General features: G+C 40.6%; 1 protein-coding gene across 11 annotated transcripts in view; it reads left to right on the top strand.

Annotated features, from left to right (window-relative positions):
* The window catches only part of LOC136432590 (vasodilator-stimulated phosphoprotein-like), a 48,916-nt gene extending 29,787 nt beyond the window's left edge, over positions 1-19,129 (top strand). For 4 of the 11 annotated variants that reach the window (XM_066423993.1, XM_066423983.1, XM_066423989.1 and 1 more), the window contains exons 5-14: positions 6,509-6,660; positions 8,954-9,261; positions 11,438-11,550; positions 12,114-12,137; positions 13,017-13,059; positions 13,724-13,790; positions 14,122-14,248; positions 14,700-14,760; positions 15,515-15,572; positions 15,846-19,129. In XM_066423993.1, coding sequence (XP_066280090.1) covers positions 6,509-6,660; positions 8,954-9,261; positions 11,438-11,550; positions 12,114-12,137; positions 13,017-13,059; positions 13,724-13,790; positions 14,122-14,248; positions 14,700-14,760; positions 15,515-15,572; positions 15,846-15,886 — 994 coding nt within the window. In that variant the 3' untranslated portion in view covers positions 15,887-19,129. The remainder of the gene's footprint in view (positions 1-6,508; positions 6,661-8,953; positions 9,262-11,437; positions 11,551-12,113; positions 12,138-13,016; positions 13,060-13,723; positions 13,791-14,121; positions 14,249-14,699; positions 14,761-15,514; positions 15,573-15,845) is intronic. The other 7 variants (XM_066423984.1, XM_066423987.1, XM_066423988.1 and 4 more) reach the window with 7 other exon arrangements.
* The last annotated feature ends 154 nt before the right edge of the window (positions 19,130-19,283 follow it).

Raw genomic sequence — 19,283 nt, forward strand, 5'->3', positions numbered from 1 at the left:
GGTGTTTTTCTTGTCTGTTTGTTTGTCATGGTGTGTGTCTTTAGTTACTTGACACGATAATGTGTATTTGGCTGGTTTTCCTTATGATGTGTCAAAAGAACAACCTACCTACATTCCTAGTCCCTTGACCTCCAGGTCGGGTGGGGGGGGGGCACTGTAGGTAGACATGAAGATAGAGATTTGTCTCCAGGCTTGTCTCTCTCACTGCACTTAGTCTTTGGAGCAGGTTCAGGGACGTCTATTCAGTAATAGTCTATTCAGTAATATTGTCTTGCTGGGATTTTCTCTGACGCGACTGACGCGCCCTCCTTCCATATTGCCCTGCAGGATTGTCTTCGCCAGGTTCTCATGGCATATCATGTGGTTGAACCGCTGGAGCTTATGTCTTTCGACTAACAATTGTTCCTGTGGCCCTACGATGCTATGTACTACTCATTTGTCTTGTGTTCATGGTATGTGATACGTAGATGCTTCCGCATGCATTTCATTTCAAAGGCCTGGATCTTCCACTTTTTCCCTGCCAGGAAGAACAACGGGAAAATGTTTTTTCCCTTTTTTTGTCTTTCCGGTTCCTCGCCCCTGAGTAAGATGTACACCTCCATACCAATGTTGACTTTTTGACTAACGGCTATGCTGTTTACATAAGGAGGAAGTATAGTGTGCCACTTGTCAAGAACATTTGTTTTTTCCACAAAATTTGTGACTGGTTTCTCAGAGAAGAGTAGGAAAGTAGGACAGCTGGACTATGTTCCTTTTCATGCACTGTGCTTGTTGCACATTTCTACAAGCCTTATAGAAGCATCATGTCCCCCAAGATCCTACTCAAAAGCTCATTTAGTTACAAAACCCATCCGGTGTAACTTTTGTCAGGTTTGGAACATATCATCATCTGTTAAGTATTGTACAACTTGGTTCCTTTTTTAACAAATTGTTACACTTCATCCTTGATGTGCTTGAGGTATGGCTCTTCATAAACATGGGACCTCCAGCTTTACGTCTCATCTTATACGATAGGACATTTGTTCAGTTGCTAGTTGTTTGAGTTTCTGTTTATTCCAAATTTGGGTTTCGATGTGTTAAGCTGGCCCACTAATTGTCATACATTAAGGTAATTATTGCATGAACCAATAGTGAAACGACTTGTGCAGTTGTCACAGTGTCTTTGCAGAAATAGGAAGGAAGTCATGGCTAAGGTTAAAATTACCAAGAGACGTCAGCAGTTTGAAGAGCTTCTGCTTATTTAGAAGGGAACATTCTGGTGTGCTGTGGCGACCTGCTGTTTTGAAGGGTTGTGCGGAAGCGCATTCCAGAGATGTTTGAGAGTAAAGAGTCGAGCATCACACCTCTGCCATGGCGTCATAAGGGTCATTAGCAGTGTCAAGGGAAATCAAACAAGTAACAGGTTAAGACCCAAAACTGTACTCTTACGGCCGTATGCAAATGGATTTGTGTGCTGTTGTGCACGTAGTTTGGCTTCGGAATTCCTTTTCCGTTCCAAACTTCTCCACAAATGAGATTAACCTGTTTCTATATGAAACGTTTTGATGTAGTTTTCACCCATTTGCAACACATACTTACAAAGATGGGAAATTTGCCAGAAAATGTTGGCAAATTGATTTTCAAAAAAAGCTTGTCGGGAAAAACAAAATTGACAAATACCAGTAGGCTAAGCTAATTATCTGTGAGTACCAGTCTCATGAAAGACAGCTGAAGCTGGAGCTTGCGAGTAGCTGCTGGTTGTGTGCCCACCAGTGGATACAGAAACTGTATATGGACAGACGACAGGGTCAACAGGCAGTGTGGAGACAGGAGACAAGAGTGCAGAGATGAGGCTTGTCAGAGTACAGATGTCTACATACACACCAGCGTGAGACCTGCCAAAATGTGCGGCGTGCGTCCCAGGATGCCTTGCCTGCAGATACCTGACTCTGTAAACAGAGGCATGCCTGTCTTGTGCTCCGTCTAATTCCTGTGCTCCAACAGTTCACGTAACAGTAAAACAAGGAAATTCCACAATCATGACCACTTCCTCCACCCTGCGTAAGGCACCATCACATGTGATCCGGCAGTCCCACTGTGTGTATTGCAGACGTTCAGCTGCTTTCACCCCTGTGCTGCTAGTATTCATGACCGCCTAGTTATTGTCTGATCCAAGATGAACAACCTCCGAGCTTTCTGGGAAGGCAAGGGAGACGGCAAGGATGGCGAAACCAAGATCACCTCAATATACGCCCTCAGGTGAGCTGCCAAGAAACGCTGAATGTCTTAACTTGTTTCTCTTTTCAGAACCTACTTTGGGAAAAGAACTTGATGCAGTTAGAAGGTCTACATATACACCAGGAAACAAGCCCTAGACATGCCCCTTTGTCTGGCAGCGATTCAAGACTGTTGAAGTCAGCTTGCTTCCTTGGTTTCTGGTACTTTGTTCTGTGTCTGGAAGAGGGTTTCCAACTGGATGGCAAATGGAATAGGTTATGGTGGCAGAGACGTTGTATCACTTTCGGGTTGTTTTGTACTTCAAGACCACAGATTCAAGGTTTCAGTCATGCTTCAGCAGTGGCCATACAGTTTCTCTATTTACATCAAACATGTGCCTTTCCTGGATGGGGCCCATTTGGCCAGAAGGTTAACGGTGTCAGAAGGAGTATTTTGCCCTGTATGTGTTGATAGACAGACTGTGCATATATGTCCAAGTCTGTCTAACATGACTTGAGGAGTACTTTGCCTGAAAGTGCCTCATATATAGATACTTTGTCACTTAATCAAATATCCCTTTTTCATTGTCGCAAATGATCTCTAGAGAAAAATTTGAATATTTTCTGTTTTGTACAATTCAAAAACACTACATATTCGTCAGAAAAAGTTACAGAAGATGAAGAACATGGGATAGAAGTAGGTTACAGTACATCTGTGCAAATAACATGTGAGGGAATCTTTGGGATTTGTGTAACGCCAAGAAGGCATGTTACTTCAGTAAGGAATTCTACAAGACCACGATAATCATTGTATTTCAAGGAAGTGACTGAAATTTGATTTTGGTCAAGTGGTACCCTCCTAGTCCTAATACTTACTTTAAGACTTGTTTCTTATTTCAGCTCCATCTTAGCTTAACTTCTTTGCCTTGTTTATTGTTTCATTCTAAAGATAGCTATCATACAACCAAACTCTTCCTATTAATAGGTATTGTTATAACATGTAGTAAGGTTTGTCAATTCAAGTTAGGAATTCAATGGTCTTCCTCATTTTCCAGTCATAATACCAGCTTTGACATTAATATTGATAACTGTCAAGTGAGTCAGAGATGTTTGCAAGGGTCCTACCAATCTTGCAAATGACTTCCCAGCGGTCTTCAAGTCCAGTCAGTGTGAAACATTTTTGTCCAGATAACTGTGTCAAGATAAGCTGTTCTAGCTGCAAGGCCAAAGCCATGAGTAAGTGGAGGAATGTGGATGGTACTGTTGAAGTGTTGCAGCCCTGACAGGTGTGGTACATTGTCGACACCTTCCCAGGGTCCACCTGGGCCCGGCCGTGCCACTTCTCACTTCGGCAGTGTAAGCAGGAGGAAACCAGGAAGTCTGGGCACATCTCAACTTGAACAGTCATTTCCTGAGTTTATCAAAAGTACAGGAACTGAAAGAAAAATTTACGCTTTCCACCCAGTCTGTAGATCAGTCGATTAGATGCTAAAATTAGAGTTAATGCTGACTTTAAAATTTGTTCTACATGTTGTTGGTTATCCTTGAGGAACTCTCATTTCAGGCCAACATGTACCATTATCCATAATGGCGGTGATACATCTGACTAGTACTTTACTGTAGGGATATTTTGTGCAGAGACTAGCACAACTTGTCTGTAGTGTGTGGTAACCTTTCATCATAACTGAATCAGATGTAACTTTTACAGGAAATATTGGAATCTATTTATCAGCCCAATCATTTGTCAATTTACTACATGGCTCAAATGTTAGGTATTCTTGCAATCTGCATCATTGGCATACCACCTTGTCTTCCCTTGTCAATTACCATTTTGACACCATATAAATTTGATCAGTTTTGTAGAGCCATAGCTTTTCATACTACTGCCATGGGTTCTATTTAGATAGCAGACAGGCCATTCCAGTACAGTCTCTTGTATATTAGCAAGGTTGATAGTAAATCTACGTTTTGGAGTCATTGTTTTGTCAATGCAGTGTGTGTAATATTTGATGCACGGGATGGATTAAGATCTAAGTTTGATGCCACTGTCCTCTCTTTGACAGGTGTATTGTAATTTTCTAATGAAACTAAAACTGATCATGACTTAGCTCTGAGAAAGAGCTACTGGAAACAATAGGTGATAATAGCTACCTATTATAGCTAATAGCTACCTATGTACAGGTATTAACTGGAAGATTAATACTTTTTTGTTTTGGGATCAGTTCTGTGTTTCTCACTCACAGGTTTTGTACAACACCCTCCTTAAGGGCTCTGTTTGTTGACTAGAGTTTGCCACATTCTGCTTCAGTCCTTTCTTACAAAACTTTTCTTCCTCAGTCCTGCTGTTTATTCTGACTTCACGTCAGTGTCCAACTTCCAACTGTTATGTAGCTCTCTAGTCTCTTCCTTTCCTAGATTTAATGCATACCAGCATTAGGAAGATCCTGCCTTCTTTTAACTTGCCACTTGACCCACATCCAATAAGCCCTGAGGCCAGGCCTCCCCCCAGGCTGCAGGATGGAGCCCACCAGGACCTGGAGGATTGGTACCTTTCTCCATCTGGTCACACTTCACTGGGGCTGCAGGAAGAGGCTCTGTATGGGGGATGGCAGGATTTGCATCTCTTTTCAAACTTTGGAGAAAACATTGTTGCCTGGAAAAGCTTTGGTTTTGCTATCAGGGCTATTATTTTGTATCATACGATTCGGATTAACAATTTTTTGGCAATGCCTCCGGGACAGAGGCATTTTTGAAGGTGCATATGGCCTGTATGATCCAATCATCTCAAACCCCTCTTATAACCATGTCCAGCATTAGGTCTACAACAGGTTTCCTGCTCTTTATCATGACTAGGGGGACCAGGGACCATGGGTTCCCACGACCTCCCTGACCTGTCCTGAGATGCTGCTGACATAACCTCTACCTTCCTTCAACCTGGACGCCCTCTACTGGAAACAACAATAACCACCAGTTTGTTACCAGGTCCTGCAGGACTACACAGGGAGAAAGCAGCGGACAATCACTGGCATAAACTATGGGGAGACGTGGTTAAAGATCATGTGCTTGGAGCATCTGGAGGAACATCTTCTATACAAGAGCACCTTGTCTGGAGATAGAGTGATTCACATCTGTCTTAAGTCTTGTCTATTGGAGTGCTGGACCAACGAAAACATCTCATACAGCACGAAGTCTACAGATGTTGGATACCTGGGCATGTGTTCTCCTTTAATGTTACTGGTCGCAACAGTACCTCGATAACAGCGTGGTCACTCACAGTTGCTGCTGTCAAGGCTTTTTAAACCTTCACTGCTGCCTGAAGATTCCTTCACTTGCCTTCTGTACAGGCCTTATTTCTGCAAGTTGAATAATTTGGTAGAGTTCTGTTGTTGCTTTTTGAGAACAACACCGAAGGCAAAATGAATGCGGAGGTGTTAAACCACTCAGATGAAATCCAGGATGCCATCCAAGAAGTTGAGGATATCATTTCCACAATCCTGAAGAACAGGTGAAACATCTCATTGTTGTATTTCTTCATTGTTCCTGGAGGAGAACAGGGACCAGTGTATTACTACTGTAACCGTGCACCTTGGGACAATGTAGTTTCTTAGGTCATCAATTTCTTGCAGATCACACTCCCACTTCCTAATGACTCAGGGATGCATTTGAATTTTCTAATTCTCATTGTGGAGTTGGGAGAAAGGCCTGCTTTACTGGTGCAGAGGTTGCTGTAGGTTTTGTGAAAACAACAGGTTGTGCTGGTGGGGTAGCCTTTCTAAACTGGTATTGTGCCAGACATCATCTAAATATTCAGTTTGCTGATTGTAACCTTTGTTTCTTTATTATAGAAGTGGTTTGTTGGGAAAACAGTGCATGATCTTTTCGAGGTAGAGGGAAGTTAGATTTTCGTGATTTATTATAATAAATAGAATAGGTGACTAGAGGACACATAAGAATTAAGGTACACCGAAGGACTCTTGTTTGAACAGGTAAGTCAAAGTCAATGTAAGTGTGATCTGTGCTGTACATGTACAATGCCTTTTATTTTTACCAGTGTTTTTTTAGTGTTTGTGTCTGGTCTTGATTACATCTGATTCAGTACTTCTGCTTTTCTCATTTTCTGTAATTCCTCTTTTGCTCACTCATCTTCCCTTGCATTCATTAGACCTCCTTGACATTTTTTTCAAAGGCTACAAGGTAAAAGGTAAACTATTCATGTATATTAAGTTCAGACCAGTTGAGATTACAGCATCCAGAGGTGAAGATGTGTATCATCATCATGAGATAACCTCTCTTTGCTGTTCTTCTCACTGCAGACAACAACGAGAACAGCAAATGCGCGAGCAGCAGATGGCGGCACAGATCAACCGGGCACGAGAGCTGATGGAACAGGAACGGGCACGAGAACGGGAACGAGAGAAAGGGCCACAAGCAGGGGAGTGGTCGCCAGCCACCTCACAACCTTCAGGTAAACAGGAACTTTAATACACGCTAATGTACTACAACTGTAACAGTTATATTTGAAAAACCGAGTCCAATACTCCAATGCAAGACAACAGGCTCTGCCCCTAAGGCATCGCCAAAATGTCTAACCTTTCAGACCTAGCCCCAGTAGAATCAAAAGCCTCTTTTTTCCTACAAGTAAATTCTTCTCCACCGGCACATAACTGGTGGGCATTACTACTGTGCAGTAGGAGTGCCAAATCTATTATGTCTGTGACTAACCTGGTAAATGTTCCTTAACCCTCCACCTGCTGAGTTCAGCTGTAGCCAATACAAGTTTGTGTGCTTCAGGTGACCCATGGTAGGAGAAGGTCATATGGATCATCTTGACGCCATGAGCCCATCTCGTCTTTCCTTTGATTCTTACTCTTACCAGAAGGATCATTAAACATTGCACTATGGGAAGTCAAAACAGCATTTTGGTACAATACTGTACTGAAAATATGTTCGCAGTGGTTCTCTTTTCATGGTTTTCACGGTGTCCACATACAAATTCATGACACCTTGAATGTGCATTTCCAATGTACATGTATTACTACAGTAACTGTTCTACAGAATTGTTTCAACGTTGATTCTGCCATTGAACTTAAGACATTGCGAAAACCTCTTTTCCACTTTTACAGTGAGATTAAGTCCTGGCAAAAATCAATGAAATTACAGGTACCCTTTCTGCTGTTACCAGTAGCATTCTTGTTGAAGTTAGAAAAGTGACTTGTCTGTTCCTTCAATGTATGTGATAACCAGAGATGAGATTTATGGACGACTTGTGAGAGGTTAACTGGTACCAATCAAAGGTCCTGACCCAACCCCAGTGACCACCCTGGTGTTACAGTCCTGGAAATGTCAGACCTTGTAAGAGAAGGGCTGTGATAGGGCAGAGGTGAAATAGGTTCAACCAATTAGATGCATCATTAAGTCAGGTCTCATTACATCTTGTCCTCCCTTGTGCATACAAACTATGTCTGGGTTTCCTGCTATTTTCCTGTCTCCTATTTTGGCTTAGGTTTACTACTTGTGCTAGTGTCTTGTCTTACCGGAAGCCTCAAATCCATCAGCCCTTGTGCTTGTCTTAGTGTTGCTATTAACATCAGAAGCAATATGGTTAGACTCTGATAATGTACAACTTTGTACTAAAAATAGAATCACTTAAAAACTGTCAATGACATTCATTGAAACAGATTGTAGATCCAAAACCAAAGTTAGGCCCACTTCCTGTGAATGTCAGCCACTTTTGTGAACTTGAGTTTCCTGGACGCCAGCCAAGGTCAAGGCCAGGTCTGAAGCTATTTATGACTCATGTGACGAACACTGTAGCCGTCATTGATTCATCACCGAATATGTACTGAAATTTCCCCCAATAGTTGTGTATAACATTATAACCATACATGTAGTTAAGTCAGATGTTTAATTGCTTGTAGTATAATGTACAACATTGAATGACCTGACTTATGCTGTGTTTACTTGACTGTTCTGTGAAAAATGTTTCAGTATGACCGTGACTATAATGACCTGATTCAAGTTACATAACTTTGAGTCCGATGCAATTTATCTTTTAAAATTTTCAAAACAAAATTTTTACCAAGGCTTCGGCAAAGACATCAGTTTTGGTCTGTTGTGATACATGTATGTCTCATGAAAACGACTGTGCCTTATTGACACGATATTAAACAGATTGTCATATTGTCACATAATTATAGATATGACAAAGCCATATTTATGATACTTTTTCTGGGCATATTTTGGCACAGATGCTTGTTTTGAACCTGTTGTATAATCTGATTTCTAATGTTAATACCGGTAGTATGACTGGGATATGACTATATACATACTGTATCTATAAACAGTGCCTTAAAAGCTGTGTCTAAAAATCATGCAAATGCTCATCTATTAGCTGCATAATGTTGACTGTAAGGTGATTCCAAGTGGCCTTGTTGCCCATGTCCCCTAACCTTGGTCAGTTACCAGGAACAGCAGTGAAACATGTGACATTGTGCTATGATTAAACCATGGTGGTATTTATGCCATCTAGGATATGGGGTCAGGTGTCAAAGAAGACTTGTTTACTGTCCAAATGTACGTGTAGCAAATCGATCATAAAACTGTCCGGTTTGTACGGAGAATCAGTTTGTCAAGATGGTTCTAGAAGTTGCAGGTATGTTGGAATGAGGCTACATTATTGTTGTGAACAGCTGTTAATGTACATACATATGTAATACTGTATGGTTGTGGACTAACTCAGATGCTCTGTTTCATCACAGGACCAGTCCAGAGTCAATCCCCAGCTCCAGCAGCCCCCACCCCTCCAACCCCACCCCAACCCCCCACCACGACAGCCCCTCCCCCTGTCCCCCCAGCACCACCAGCTCCTCCAACCCCACCTACCCAGCCGGCTGCAGTGGGGGCACCCCCTCCTCCCCCAGGCCCACCACCGCCCCCCAAGACTGGTGGTCCCCCACCCCCTCCTCCTCCCCCACCCCCCAACCTGGCTCCCAACACACCTTTAGGTGGAGGGGCAGGGGGACTGGCACAGGCTCTAGCAGCGGCCAAACTACGTAGAGTTTCAAGGGTAAGTTTTATACACGTAATGTACTCATAATGAGCTATACAGTCAAGTATTACATAGAATATGTTTAGTTTAGCTTTTACTTCATGTACCTTATCCTCTATCAGCGCTTGTATGTATCATTGGCACAAAAGTGTCACTAATGCTGGAACTCTGTTCCTTGTCAGTGTTTACCATAGCAAACCTGATGTGGAATGGTTGTGACTATGAGTCACTGACTGTTGTGGCCAAGCCAAGCATGCTTCTGCAGTGTATGGTCTTCCTACCACCAGGGCACATGTGCCAAAATATGGGCATGTTGCATGTAACATTATTGACCTAAACACAAACAAAGGCATGGCTTGATAGATGCAAAGAAATGTGGAAAAGGTAGTTGAAAGTGAACCAAGTTGGTTGGTACATGTCTAGTACAATGTATATGAGTACATAGAACTGGAAATTCCACTAGTACTGTGACATTATAAGGGAGCATCAAAAGAGACAGGTCATAACAGTGATGTACACTCATTAAGATTTGAAATTTAGAATAGTGGGTTTCTACTGTGGGTAGTATCTATAGTGTTATCAAAAATCCAAAACAATTGTCTACTTTAGAAAATAAGGTTCTTGATGATACACAATCTGAATGGCATTTACACATACTTGGCCCATGTTTTGGTAACTGTGGCATTGTGACAAGGAGTCCATTAGGCCCTGAGGAAGGTAAATGAAAAGTTCCCAAAACATCACCCAGGTAAATGCCATGTAGGTTGTGTAATCAAGAACGTTATTTCCACCCTGAAGAGTTGTGTTTAACCCTCAAACCACCGTATGGGGTCAAAACTGACCCCAGGCGTATATCAACATGTGCCATTTTGACATTTCTAGTTGAAAACAAAATTCCTCCGATGAGTTTGTTTGTATATATGTCTTATAACTTCTCATACGATTTTACCGAGATTGGCTCATTGTTGATTAAGTTATCCCAGAAAGTTTACGCGTGGTCCAGTGGGGTCAAAACTGACCCCAGCAAAATTTGCAGTCATATTCCTTATTCTTTGATCCTTATCATCTAGTAACATGTATGACAAGGGTTATTATGATCATAGTAACAAAATATCATTTTGTAGATACGTGAAAAAACAAGATTTTTTAATGAACGTAAATATTTTTGACGTTGCGACGTATTATGACGTCATTTATGTGATTTCATTGGCGAAAACCACCAAATTCGGTATTCCATATAGCTCAAAGGTACACGATAAAATTTTAATAGAAATTCTGTATGATAAATCATAATGTATCCAAAGAAATTATTTGTCACTGGAAACAGGAACGACGTCGAAATGACGTCATAAAAATTATATTCATATTTAGCTACCACTAGTGAAATCCGCCATCTTGGTTCCGCCATCTTGAATTTTTTTTAAATGCATTTTTTCATCGAATAACATCAAAGCTCAATAAATTGAGACTAAAACGTTTATATTAAGATTGTTTCTGTTACAATAAACATGGAAATTAAGAAATTTGAGGTTGAAATAGCCGGTTATAGCTAATCTAATTATATCGTCCGCCATCTTAAATTTTGACTGATGACGTAATCAAATTTTCAAAAATTATGAACATGAAATCATAAAAGTTATAGTGAATCACATTAGATGGTACGGATATAAGAAAATAAGTGCAGTTTAAAAAGAAAACCCTAAAATTACATTGTTAAATCAAAAATCAGGGTCTTTTTCCAAATATGGCTCTCAGAAACCGGTTGCCATGGCAACAAGAAAACATTTATTAGTTATTTCATTTATAACAAATGTTGCCAACAAAATTTTAGCAAAGGTGACCAAGTTTGGTTGTTCTAGCGTAAGCCATTCAGATGCAATATCACATCAAGTGTTGGCGCAGGCCTCAATAGAGCCCGCTTGTCTGAATAGCGTTAGTTGTAAAAGACGTTGTTCCCTCTTTTTGTTTAAATTATGATAATAAGCAGAAATTATTCACACCTAATCATGTCAAACTGTCCCTTATAGATATATGGAACTATACATATATACAAATCAGAAAAAGAGTCACCAAAAAAGCTGTATTTGTAGAAAACATTGTGGGGTCAGTTTTGACCCCATACGGTAAGATTAGTCGTAAAAAAGCTACGGTGGTTTGAGGGTTAACCGTGTGTTGACTGTTGTGTACATCCCAGTCGGACAGCGATGCTGACAACATGTCACCGGCGGAGAAGGCTCGGTCCAGCGGCGGGGTGCCGGCCATACCCGGGGGCATGATGGACGAGATGGCCGCCAGGCTAGCACAAAGGTGAGCACTACACGCCCTTGAACCTGGCTGTCCTTCACCTGTGTTGTAATGTTATTCTAGTGATCGTTGTTTTGCAATGCTGTGATGAACACTTAACTCCACAGTGCTGATTTAGTAACTCTCATCACTTCTCATACTAACATGCATAAAAAGTTACGGATAACACCTTACATTTGTTTGTCACAAGCAATACTTAGACATAACAGATTAGTGTCACCGTGTATACACTAATTTTTCTTCAGTAATGCATAGACTATGTAATAAGGCTAGAAATATACATAATGTATGCTTATATAACTTAAGAATTTAAGGCTGATAACACATTGTTTTGTTGAATGAAGAGATTGCATTCAAATTTGATATTTATTTTGTCTCTTTTGTTCAGTAGATTTTGACTGCGTTTGTTCTGTATGTTTTAATCATGCCTGTTGCATCTCCTGTAGCAGTTTTACGGTATTTTTGGTTTGTTGTCGTGTCTTTCGTGAAGGTGATGCCCATAAAACAACAACACTCAAAGGTTCCTTTTTTTGTTTCCCCCTCCCTTCTCCGCTCCTGTGTCTTAGACTGGCAAAGTTTGAGTCTGATTGGTAAGCTAGGAGAACAGAAATGGTATTTCCAGACTTCTATTTATCATATCGATTCTAAGCCTAACAGAACGTGTGCTATCAGGTATGGTGTCAACAAATTGGTGCAATAAGCTACAACACTGTTTGAAGTGCACATGTCCAGTGTGATATGTTCTGGGTGATATGTCAATGAATGCCCCTGGCTTTTCATCAGGAATGGCCAGGGGCCTTCACCTTTGACATATGACCCACAATGAATCACACTGCACATGCACACTTCAAAATGTGAACTAGCTTATTGTTGGGATCCCAAATTTCTTTATTTCAATACGACTTTCTCCTTTCTTAAACTTACCAACGCTACTGATAAGCTATTTTGCCTGATTTAATTCTTTGATCCATACCCTTACCATTCTGGTTTAGGTACTAGTATACTAGCAGAGAAGTACAACAAAACTAAATGATTATATGATTTAACCTTTAAAACGTCTGAAATGCATGATTGGAGGTCCATTTTCAAAACAGTATATAATTTGAGCTAGAATACCTGATTATGTTTAAGTCTTTATTAAAAATCTAAAAACACGGTAGACAGATGTATACAGATTTCATGGATTGAAAATTTCATATGGGAACAAGTTATCATAGGGCTGTGGTATACTTAAAATCTAAAACAACAGTTTCTGGAAAGTCTGCCTTTTCTATCTCCTTTTCACTGTCAGCTAGCAGCTGCCCTTCCACCTTTCTGCCTCCTTTGTGTGTTCTTGTTTCTTGGGATTTTCAGTAGTCTTTACTCTGATTTATTCACAACCATTTCTTTTTTTTGCTTTGATGCTCAGCACTAACATTGTGAAATATTCCAACTTCCATTTCTAAAAAAAGTTTGTTTATCTCTTGCAGGCGTGCTGCACAGAACGTGAGTACCACCCCTGAGCGTCGAATGGTGGGTCCGTTTGTACTATTTGACTGGTGACATGGTGGTTCTGGTTATGTCTATCCTTTCAACCTAACTGCCTCATGTGTCGGACGACACAGGAGCCTCTAAGTCTATCCTTTCTACAGTCAAAAATCTTCTGAATCCTGCAGTTCCTCCTCTTTGACATGCTGTTTGTCAGGTCCTCTGTGTCCTGGTAACCTGTAACCCATGTCCTTGTCAGAAAGTGTTAACATCATTAACTACCTGTCAATCAAGCTACCCTCCAGACAGATCTAGGTTACTGGCTGTTGAAGGTTAACTCAGTGTCATTGTTTCCTCTGAACTGTCAATCACCGCAATGTCTCTCATGCAAGGGCTTTCAAATGTCCTTTTTACATGTCACTTGTTCAATTTTATGTTGTTAGTTTTGACTTTATTAGTATGGTTTTTTGACTCACTGATTTTGCAAAACTATCTCAGATTTCTGCTTTGGGATTTCAAACGTAATGATATCAATGCATGACTTAAGATCAAAGTGAAAAAAGTATGGACGGCAATTTGATAGCTTTTCTGTTATGAAAAGACGAGAAATCCAGGAACCCAAAAATGTCATTGCCATAAAATCTAGCAGTAGCCAGACTTGTTGTATACTTGTCCTACATTGTGTGGAATCTTCCCTATCCCACTGTAGCAGAAAGAGCAAGAGGAGGGAGGGGGAGATGCCAAGTCATCACCTAACGCAAAGGTTAACAGCACAGGTGAGCATATCTGCAGCAGACAAGCTGTGTGTGGGGGGGGCTGTCCTTTTGTTATGGCTAGGACACAATGAGGACCATCAGATAGGAACCTGTAGTTAACCTTTGTAATTTTCTGGGGAATAAGTGCATATTGGTATGTTTGGTTGAAGAAATAAAGACAAAGAGAAAAAAAGCAGAAAATGAAAGAAACAAAAATGACTGTATAGTAAAGCTAGAATTTGTAAACTTACAATGATTCCAGAGAAAGAGTTACCAGGTATTATAAGTACTTTTAGCTTGATGAAGAATGATGTAGGGTGGAACATACTGATGTTTGTATTCATCTGTCCAGATGCAAAGGGCAGGCCATGGGAGAACAGGTCTCCCAACAAGTTTGGAGCAACAGGCAGGAGTGACAGTACTAACGGCTCCACCAAGGTCCCCACCAATGGTGGCAGTCAGTCTCCCAAGTTTGCCAGGTACTGGAGAGATGTTCGTTGGTTGCGGTGTAGAACTAGAGTTTCCTCTCACTGTATGTTTTTACAAGGAGGTTATATAGACATATAACCTCCTTGGTTTTTACTACAATCTGTTGTTTTCTTAGTTTCTGAGGAAAAAGATTTTAAAAACAGTGAATACATCTGCCAATTGTTGGTGGTGGGTAAACCTTTGCCTAAGGAACAATTTTTGGAAAGCTGTTAGAAATTTGTAACCATTGTGAGATAAGGAAAATGCTGCCTTGGCAGAGGTTAAACATCCAGTAACTCTTGTTGTTAGAAGATCTCACATGTGTACTTCTCGAGTAAAGAGAGAGTAGAGTTCATAAGTAGAACAGGAGATAAGTATTTTGATTCATTTCAAGAAAAAAGGGAGTGTCAGAAAACAATGTGACATGTGATGATCTCTTTTTTTCCCTCCCCAACCAATCAGGACGTCGTCCGTTAACGGAGGGTCACCGCCCCTGGAAGGAGACCTAGACAGATTGAAACAGGTCAGAAGACTTCCTTGTTTTTGGGAGACAGATTTCTACTGTCAGTATGAACCATCGCAAAAACATATACTTTATCATATACTTGATTCTTATTACTATCTGTATCTGTATAGCTCATATAACCACCCATCAACGAACACACCAGCTTTGCAGGCACATTGCACTGAAGAACCTGTCACACTTAACTTCATTCTGTATCTAGATACAAGCACTCTTATGAGGATGCAAATACATGTACTTTGTGGCAACATGTTACAATATGTACGCCATATAGTTATGTTAGGTTTATGTTAATGATGACGGATGACGTCATGTTAGGATCACGTGTTCACGGTGCTCCTTTATTCCTTCGACCATCTTGGAATCCGCCATGACGTGTGTAATAAAGCTCCCGAGTTGATCCCTGCGTCCGAGTCGCTCGCTAGTGCGTATAGCGCCCTTGGCCACTTTGTGGCGGTATACAAAAGGGAACACATCAATCAGGGTTGATAACTCTGGTACTTAAAGGCATGACTGTTAAACCTGTAGTAGTGACCAGCTCTAGACCTGCATTAGTACCACCAGGCCATTGTGGCTACTTTTTGGTGATCCCTTACATTATTTTGGATCTGTTCCATTGGATTTCTTAAAGTTCCAGAAGGATGATCAGACTTGAAGCTGCATACATGAGGGGTAAACATGTTGCCGTTAAGTCTGTTTGAGAAGGTCATAATTGATGTAGTAATATGTGTATGTTGGTTGTTGTTGTTCATAGGAAATCCTTGCAGAAGTGAGGAAAGAAGTGAGCAAAATGAAGGAGGAAATAATTGATGGTAAGTACTTTCTGAGATATTCTATAAATGGAACACTAAGTCAGTAGGAAGAGTTCCCATAGTCATTTGTTTCACTCGGTGATGACATCATAAGGAAAATAAAGTAGCTTGACATAATCTGTAACTAACATGTTTCTTTAGTCTATGGGTAATGTGCCTTTACTTAAAGGTGATGTCATCTGGGACACAAGGTAAACTGCAGTATACATATGAACACAACTGAGGTATCAAGCATAAAGATAATAATTGTGGAATCTCTCTCTTTCTCTCCAGCAATAAGGCAAGAAATTAGGGCAGAATTCAACAGGCGATAGACCAGAGAGTGACACAGTGAAGAAAAAAGAAAATGAGGAGGAGGAGAAGGAGAGTACTCAACAGTGAACTGAGGGGGGCAGCTCATTGGTCTGTTCTCACATGGTGGAGCAAGGCATTGTGGGAACCATCTCTATCGCAGAGATGACACATTCAATACCGAGGTGGTTGCTGTACCCAGTAAAACTTCTAGGGGCTTAGATAGATATTTCAAGGGTAAGCTTGGCCTTGCCCTAATTTTGTAGTTAATTACGAAAAGAAAGTCGGGACATTCAGGTGTAGAAATCAAACGGTGGTTCCTAGAAATTTTGTTGTAGAAGTCTTAAACCATCACCTTCTACTGAATGTGCTGTTGCCCTGTCCAACATGTTTTAGGCTGGAAGCCATGGTGTCTTTTGTCAGCCTCCAGGAAGACTGTAGAGAAAAAAATCCAGTTACTTCATACATACCAGTGACCAAGATTTGGTTATTGTGTTACATGTGAGCCGAGATAAACAAGTTGTCCTTCCATAATTCTGCCATTGCACTGACCAGCATGTCGTGGTTTGCCAAGCTGCAGTTCGGAGTGCCTTTTGTTGTTTCTGCCCTTGCAGGTCATTTTTGCAGCTCCATTTGTTCACCCATACAGAACACTCCTGTCCAAATTTAGACTCCAAACGGTGTTCCAAGACATCGGTGCCCACCTGTACAGTCCACACAGTATCTCTACTGATGACCCAATGCTCTTTCAAATGCAATGCCGGCAGAAATGGCCTGTGTACATTCATGTATTTAAAAATGCTTTGAAACATAAGTTCCCATTGGTACTTTTGTGGTACTTGGAGATCTTCATAATCATACAATGATTTGCCATTATAGTTATGATTCTAGTTACCAGTTATCGTTCATAGTAATTTTGGAAGGCTGCATTACTGCATTGTATTTTTAGTTGCTGAAAGTGTTACTCTGGTGTTTAAGTTAGAGTGAATATCCCAGATAAGTGTACATGTAGATAGAAAATTATGATTTATCCTGACTTATGGCTTCCTTGTTATTGCATGGCAAAAGTTGCTTCCAACAGTTGCTGGCTTTGCCTAGTGGCACTCTGGCTATATGTCATTTAAGAAGTTGGTGGTCGTTCAGTTGCCACATACACTTTTAACTGTCTGTAATTATCAGGTCAAATACGTATCTATCTGGAAGAGAACTCAAAGTAAAAAGTAGACTTCCACCGAATTAAGTTTCAATGATCCACTTCCACCGTATATTGTGATGCCTTTTGTATTATATTTGTAGATGTGAGAATACTCATTCATTAGGTAGTGTTTCTGAAGCGATTTATAAAACATATTTTTGTGTACTGTTTTTCAGCAATTTTCCCCAAGAGTGATCCATGCACAATCATTTTCCTATCCCTACTATAGCCCATATTTGTACATTTGTATGTATTTTTCAGCTCTTTTGATTAAGGTCTTTTTATTGTTAAGAATTTGTGTTTTTGTAGGGTAAGCTGTATTTTTCATAGCTTGGCCATAAACTTACTTATTTGAGTCTAATCCTCATTATAACTTGCTGCTTTTTTCTAGCTAGCATCCTTGGTAAGAGAGGTGACAGACCTGTACAGAAGTGCAGAAAACTAAGTATGGACATTGTCACGTTGTAAAGGATTTGGTTCACAACTTGGATGCTGATGGAAGGATATGGTTTACCTCCTGACAGTCCTTGTGACTGACTGTACTTACACAACACTTTGGGAGGTTAGGATAATGTATGGTAGCTTGTCGAGTGTTAGCGATGGTCAGGAGAGTTTTAATCCTGTCAGATTGTCACAAACTGTTAAAGACAAGATGAAAGCCTTTACTACTGTCAGTCGGTAAGCTGGTGTTTTAAGTGACAAGGAAGAAATTTGCGATCATGATCAGCTCTTCTACTGGACTGAAAATATTGTACATTGCTGTTCCATCTGTTAACATGTCGGGCAAGATATGTGAGGAAAAGCTATTTGGTGTTGCAAAGTGAAGAAAGAGTATTCTGTCACAGCAGTCATTGAAATCCCCCATTTGTCATCCTTGATGTGATCCTATTGTTAACACCACTGGTCTTCGGAAGAATCTATTATCATACGATGTTGAGGAAAATTGTTGCCAAGAAGAAGCAGTGTGTAGATGACCTACCTAGAGTGGAGGCATTGGAGTCTAGGCATTGTACATGTACAGTAGCAGGTGTCTTTTCCACTAATTCTTTACACACAGTTAGCTAAATTTTCATTTTGCAAAAATCTTTTCCATGTCTGAGAAGATTTTCCCACTCCTGTGGAGGGCTGCAGATAATGCTAGAACTTTCATGAATTGGGAGGGTTTCATCTAAAGCCACAGTGATGGAATAGAGGGTTTGATACCTTTCTTGGCACCCTGTACTAAAATATCTTGTAAATGATTTGTACAATAATATTATGTTTTCCAGGGAAACGACTTCTCTCTCTACAAAAGGGTTTCAAGGCACAGAGGACTAAAAGATGTTTTGTTCTCTTGAGAATAATGGATACTCTTAAATGATTTGTCTGAAAGGTAGTTACTTGTAGTAGGTAAAATTGAACTGTAAAAAATCCTTACAAGTGCAATTTTATCAGAACTTAAAGATTGACATACTGGGAAAAGAAAAGTTCCCAACATGTCAAGCAGTGTTAAAAGTGCACCATCAGACATTTTGTTTCTTCCTGAGAGGTCCCAAACAGGACAGAAATGCACCCTTTTAGTCCTCACCTTGAACATGTGGGTATGGTCGCCTGTGGGGATCGAATACTTTCATGTTTGGTTCCATGGTTTCCTGCAAAACATATGCTTCTTTTCTGTGCGATTCCTCCGTAAGTGTGTAGCGACTGTTCTAAACTAAGGCTATCTAACGTAACTATGTGGTAGTTTTAAACGTGAGACAACAGCTGTGCTGTCAGTTCTCACCAACTCTGTCTCATTTCTTATTATGTTGTGTTCCCTTCAAAACCCAATCTATCACCCACCTACTCTTCCCTGACTCACCACCACACAATTCAAACTCGAATGTCATCAATGTGGCTTGTCGATGGAAACCAGAAAAAGGACCCAGTTCACTTCTGTTTTACGGAAGTCTGGCCATGGGCCATTTTTCTACCAATTTACATTTCTCAGAGCTGTTATAATTTCTTCTTCATTGATAATCTATATGTGCAGTGTACTTCAACATTTTGTACTAATGCCAATACCAATAAACTGCATGGAGATCCTGCTGTATATTGTGTTTCTCTGTGTTTTGACTGTGTAGTGTAAGAAATGCTGTAAGGAATATCAACCATTGTACATTGAATGAATGTGGACATAACCAGATGACCAGACTGGCGGGAGACCGCCAGCAGTGGAGAGCTTTCACAGAGCTATGCTGCCCCGA

The sequence above is a fragment of the Branchiostoma lanceolatum genome, chromosome 4 (genome assembly GCF_035083965.1).
Source record: "Branchiostoma lanceolatum isolate klBraLanc5 chromosome 4, klBraLanc5.hap2, whole genome shotgun sequence".
In the NCBI taxonomy this organism is placed as follows: Eukaryota; Metazoa; Chordata; class Leptocardii; order Amphioxiformes; family Branchiostomatidae; genus Branchiostoma; species Branchiostoma lanceolatum.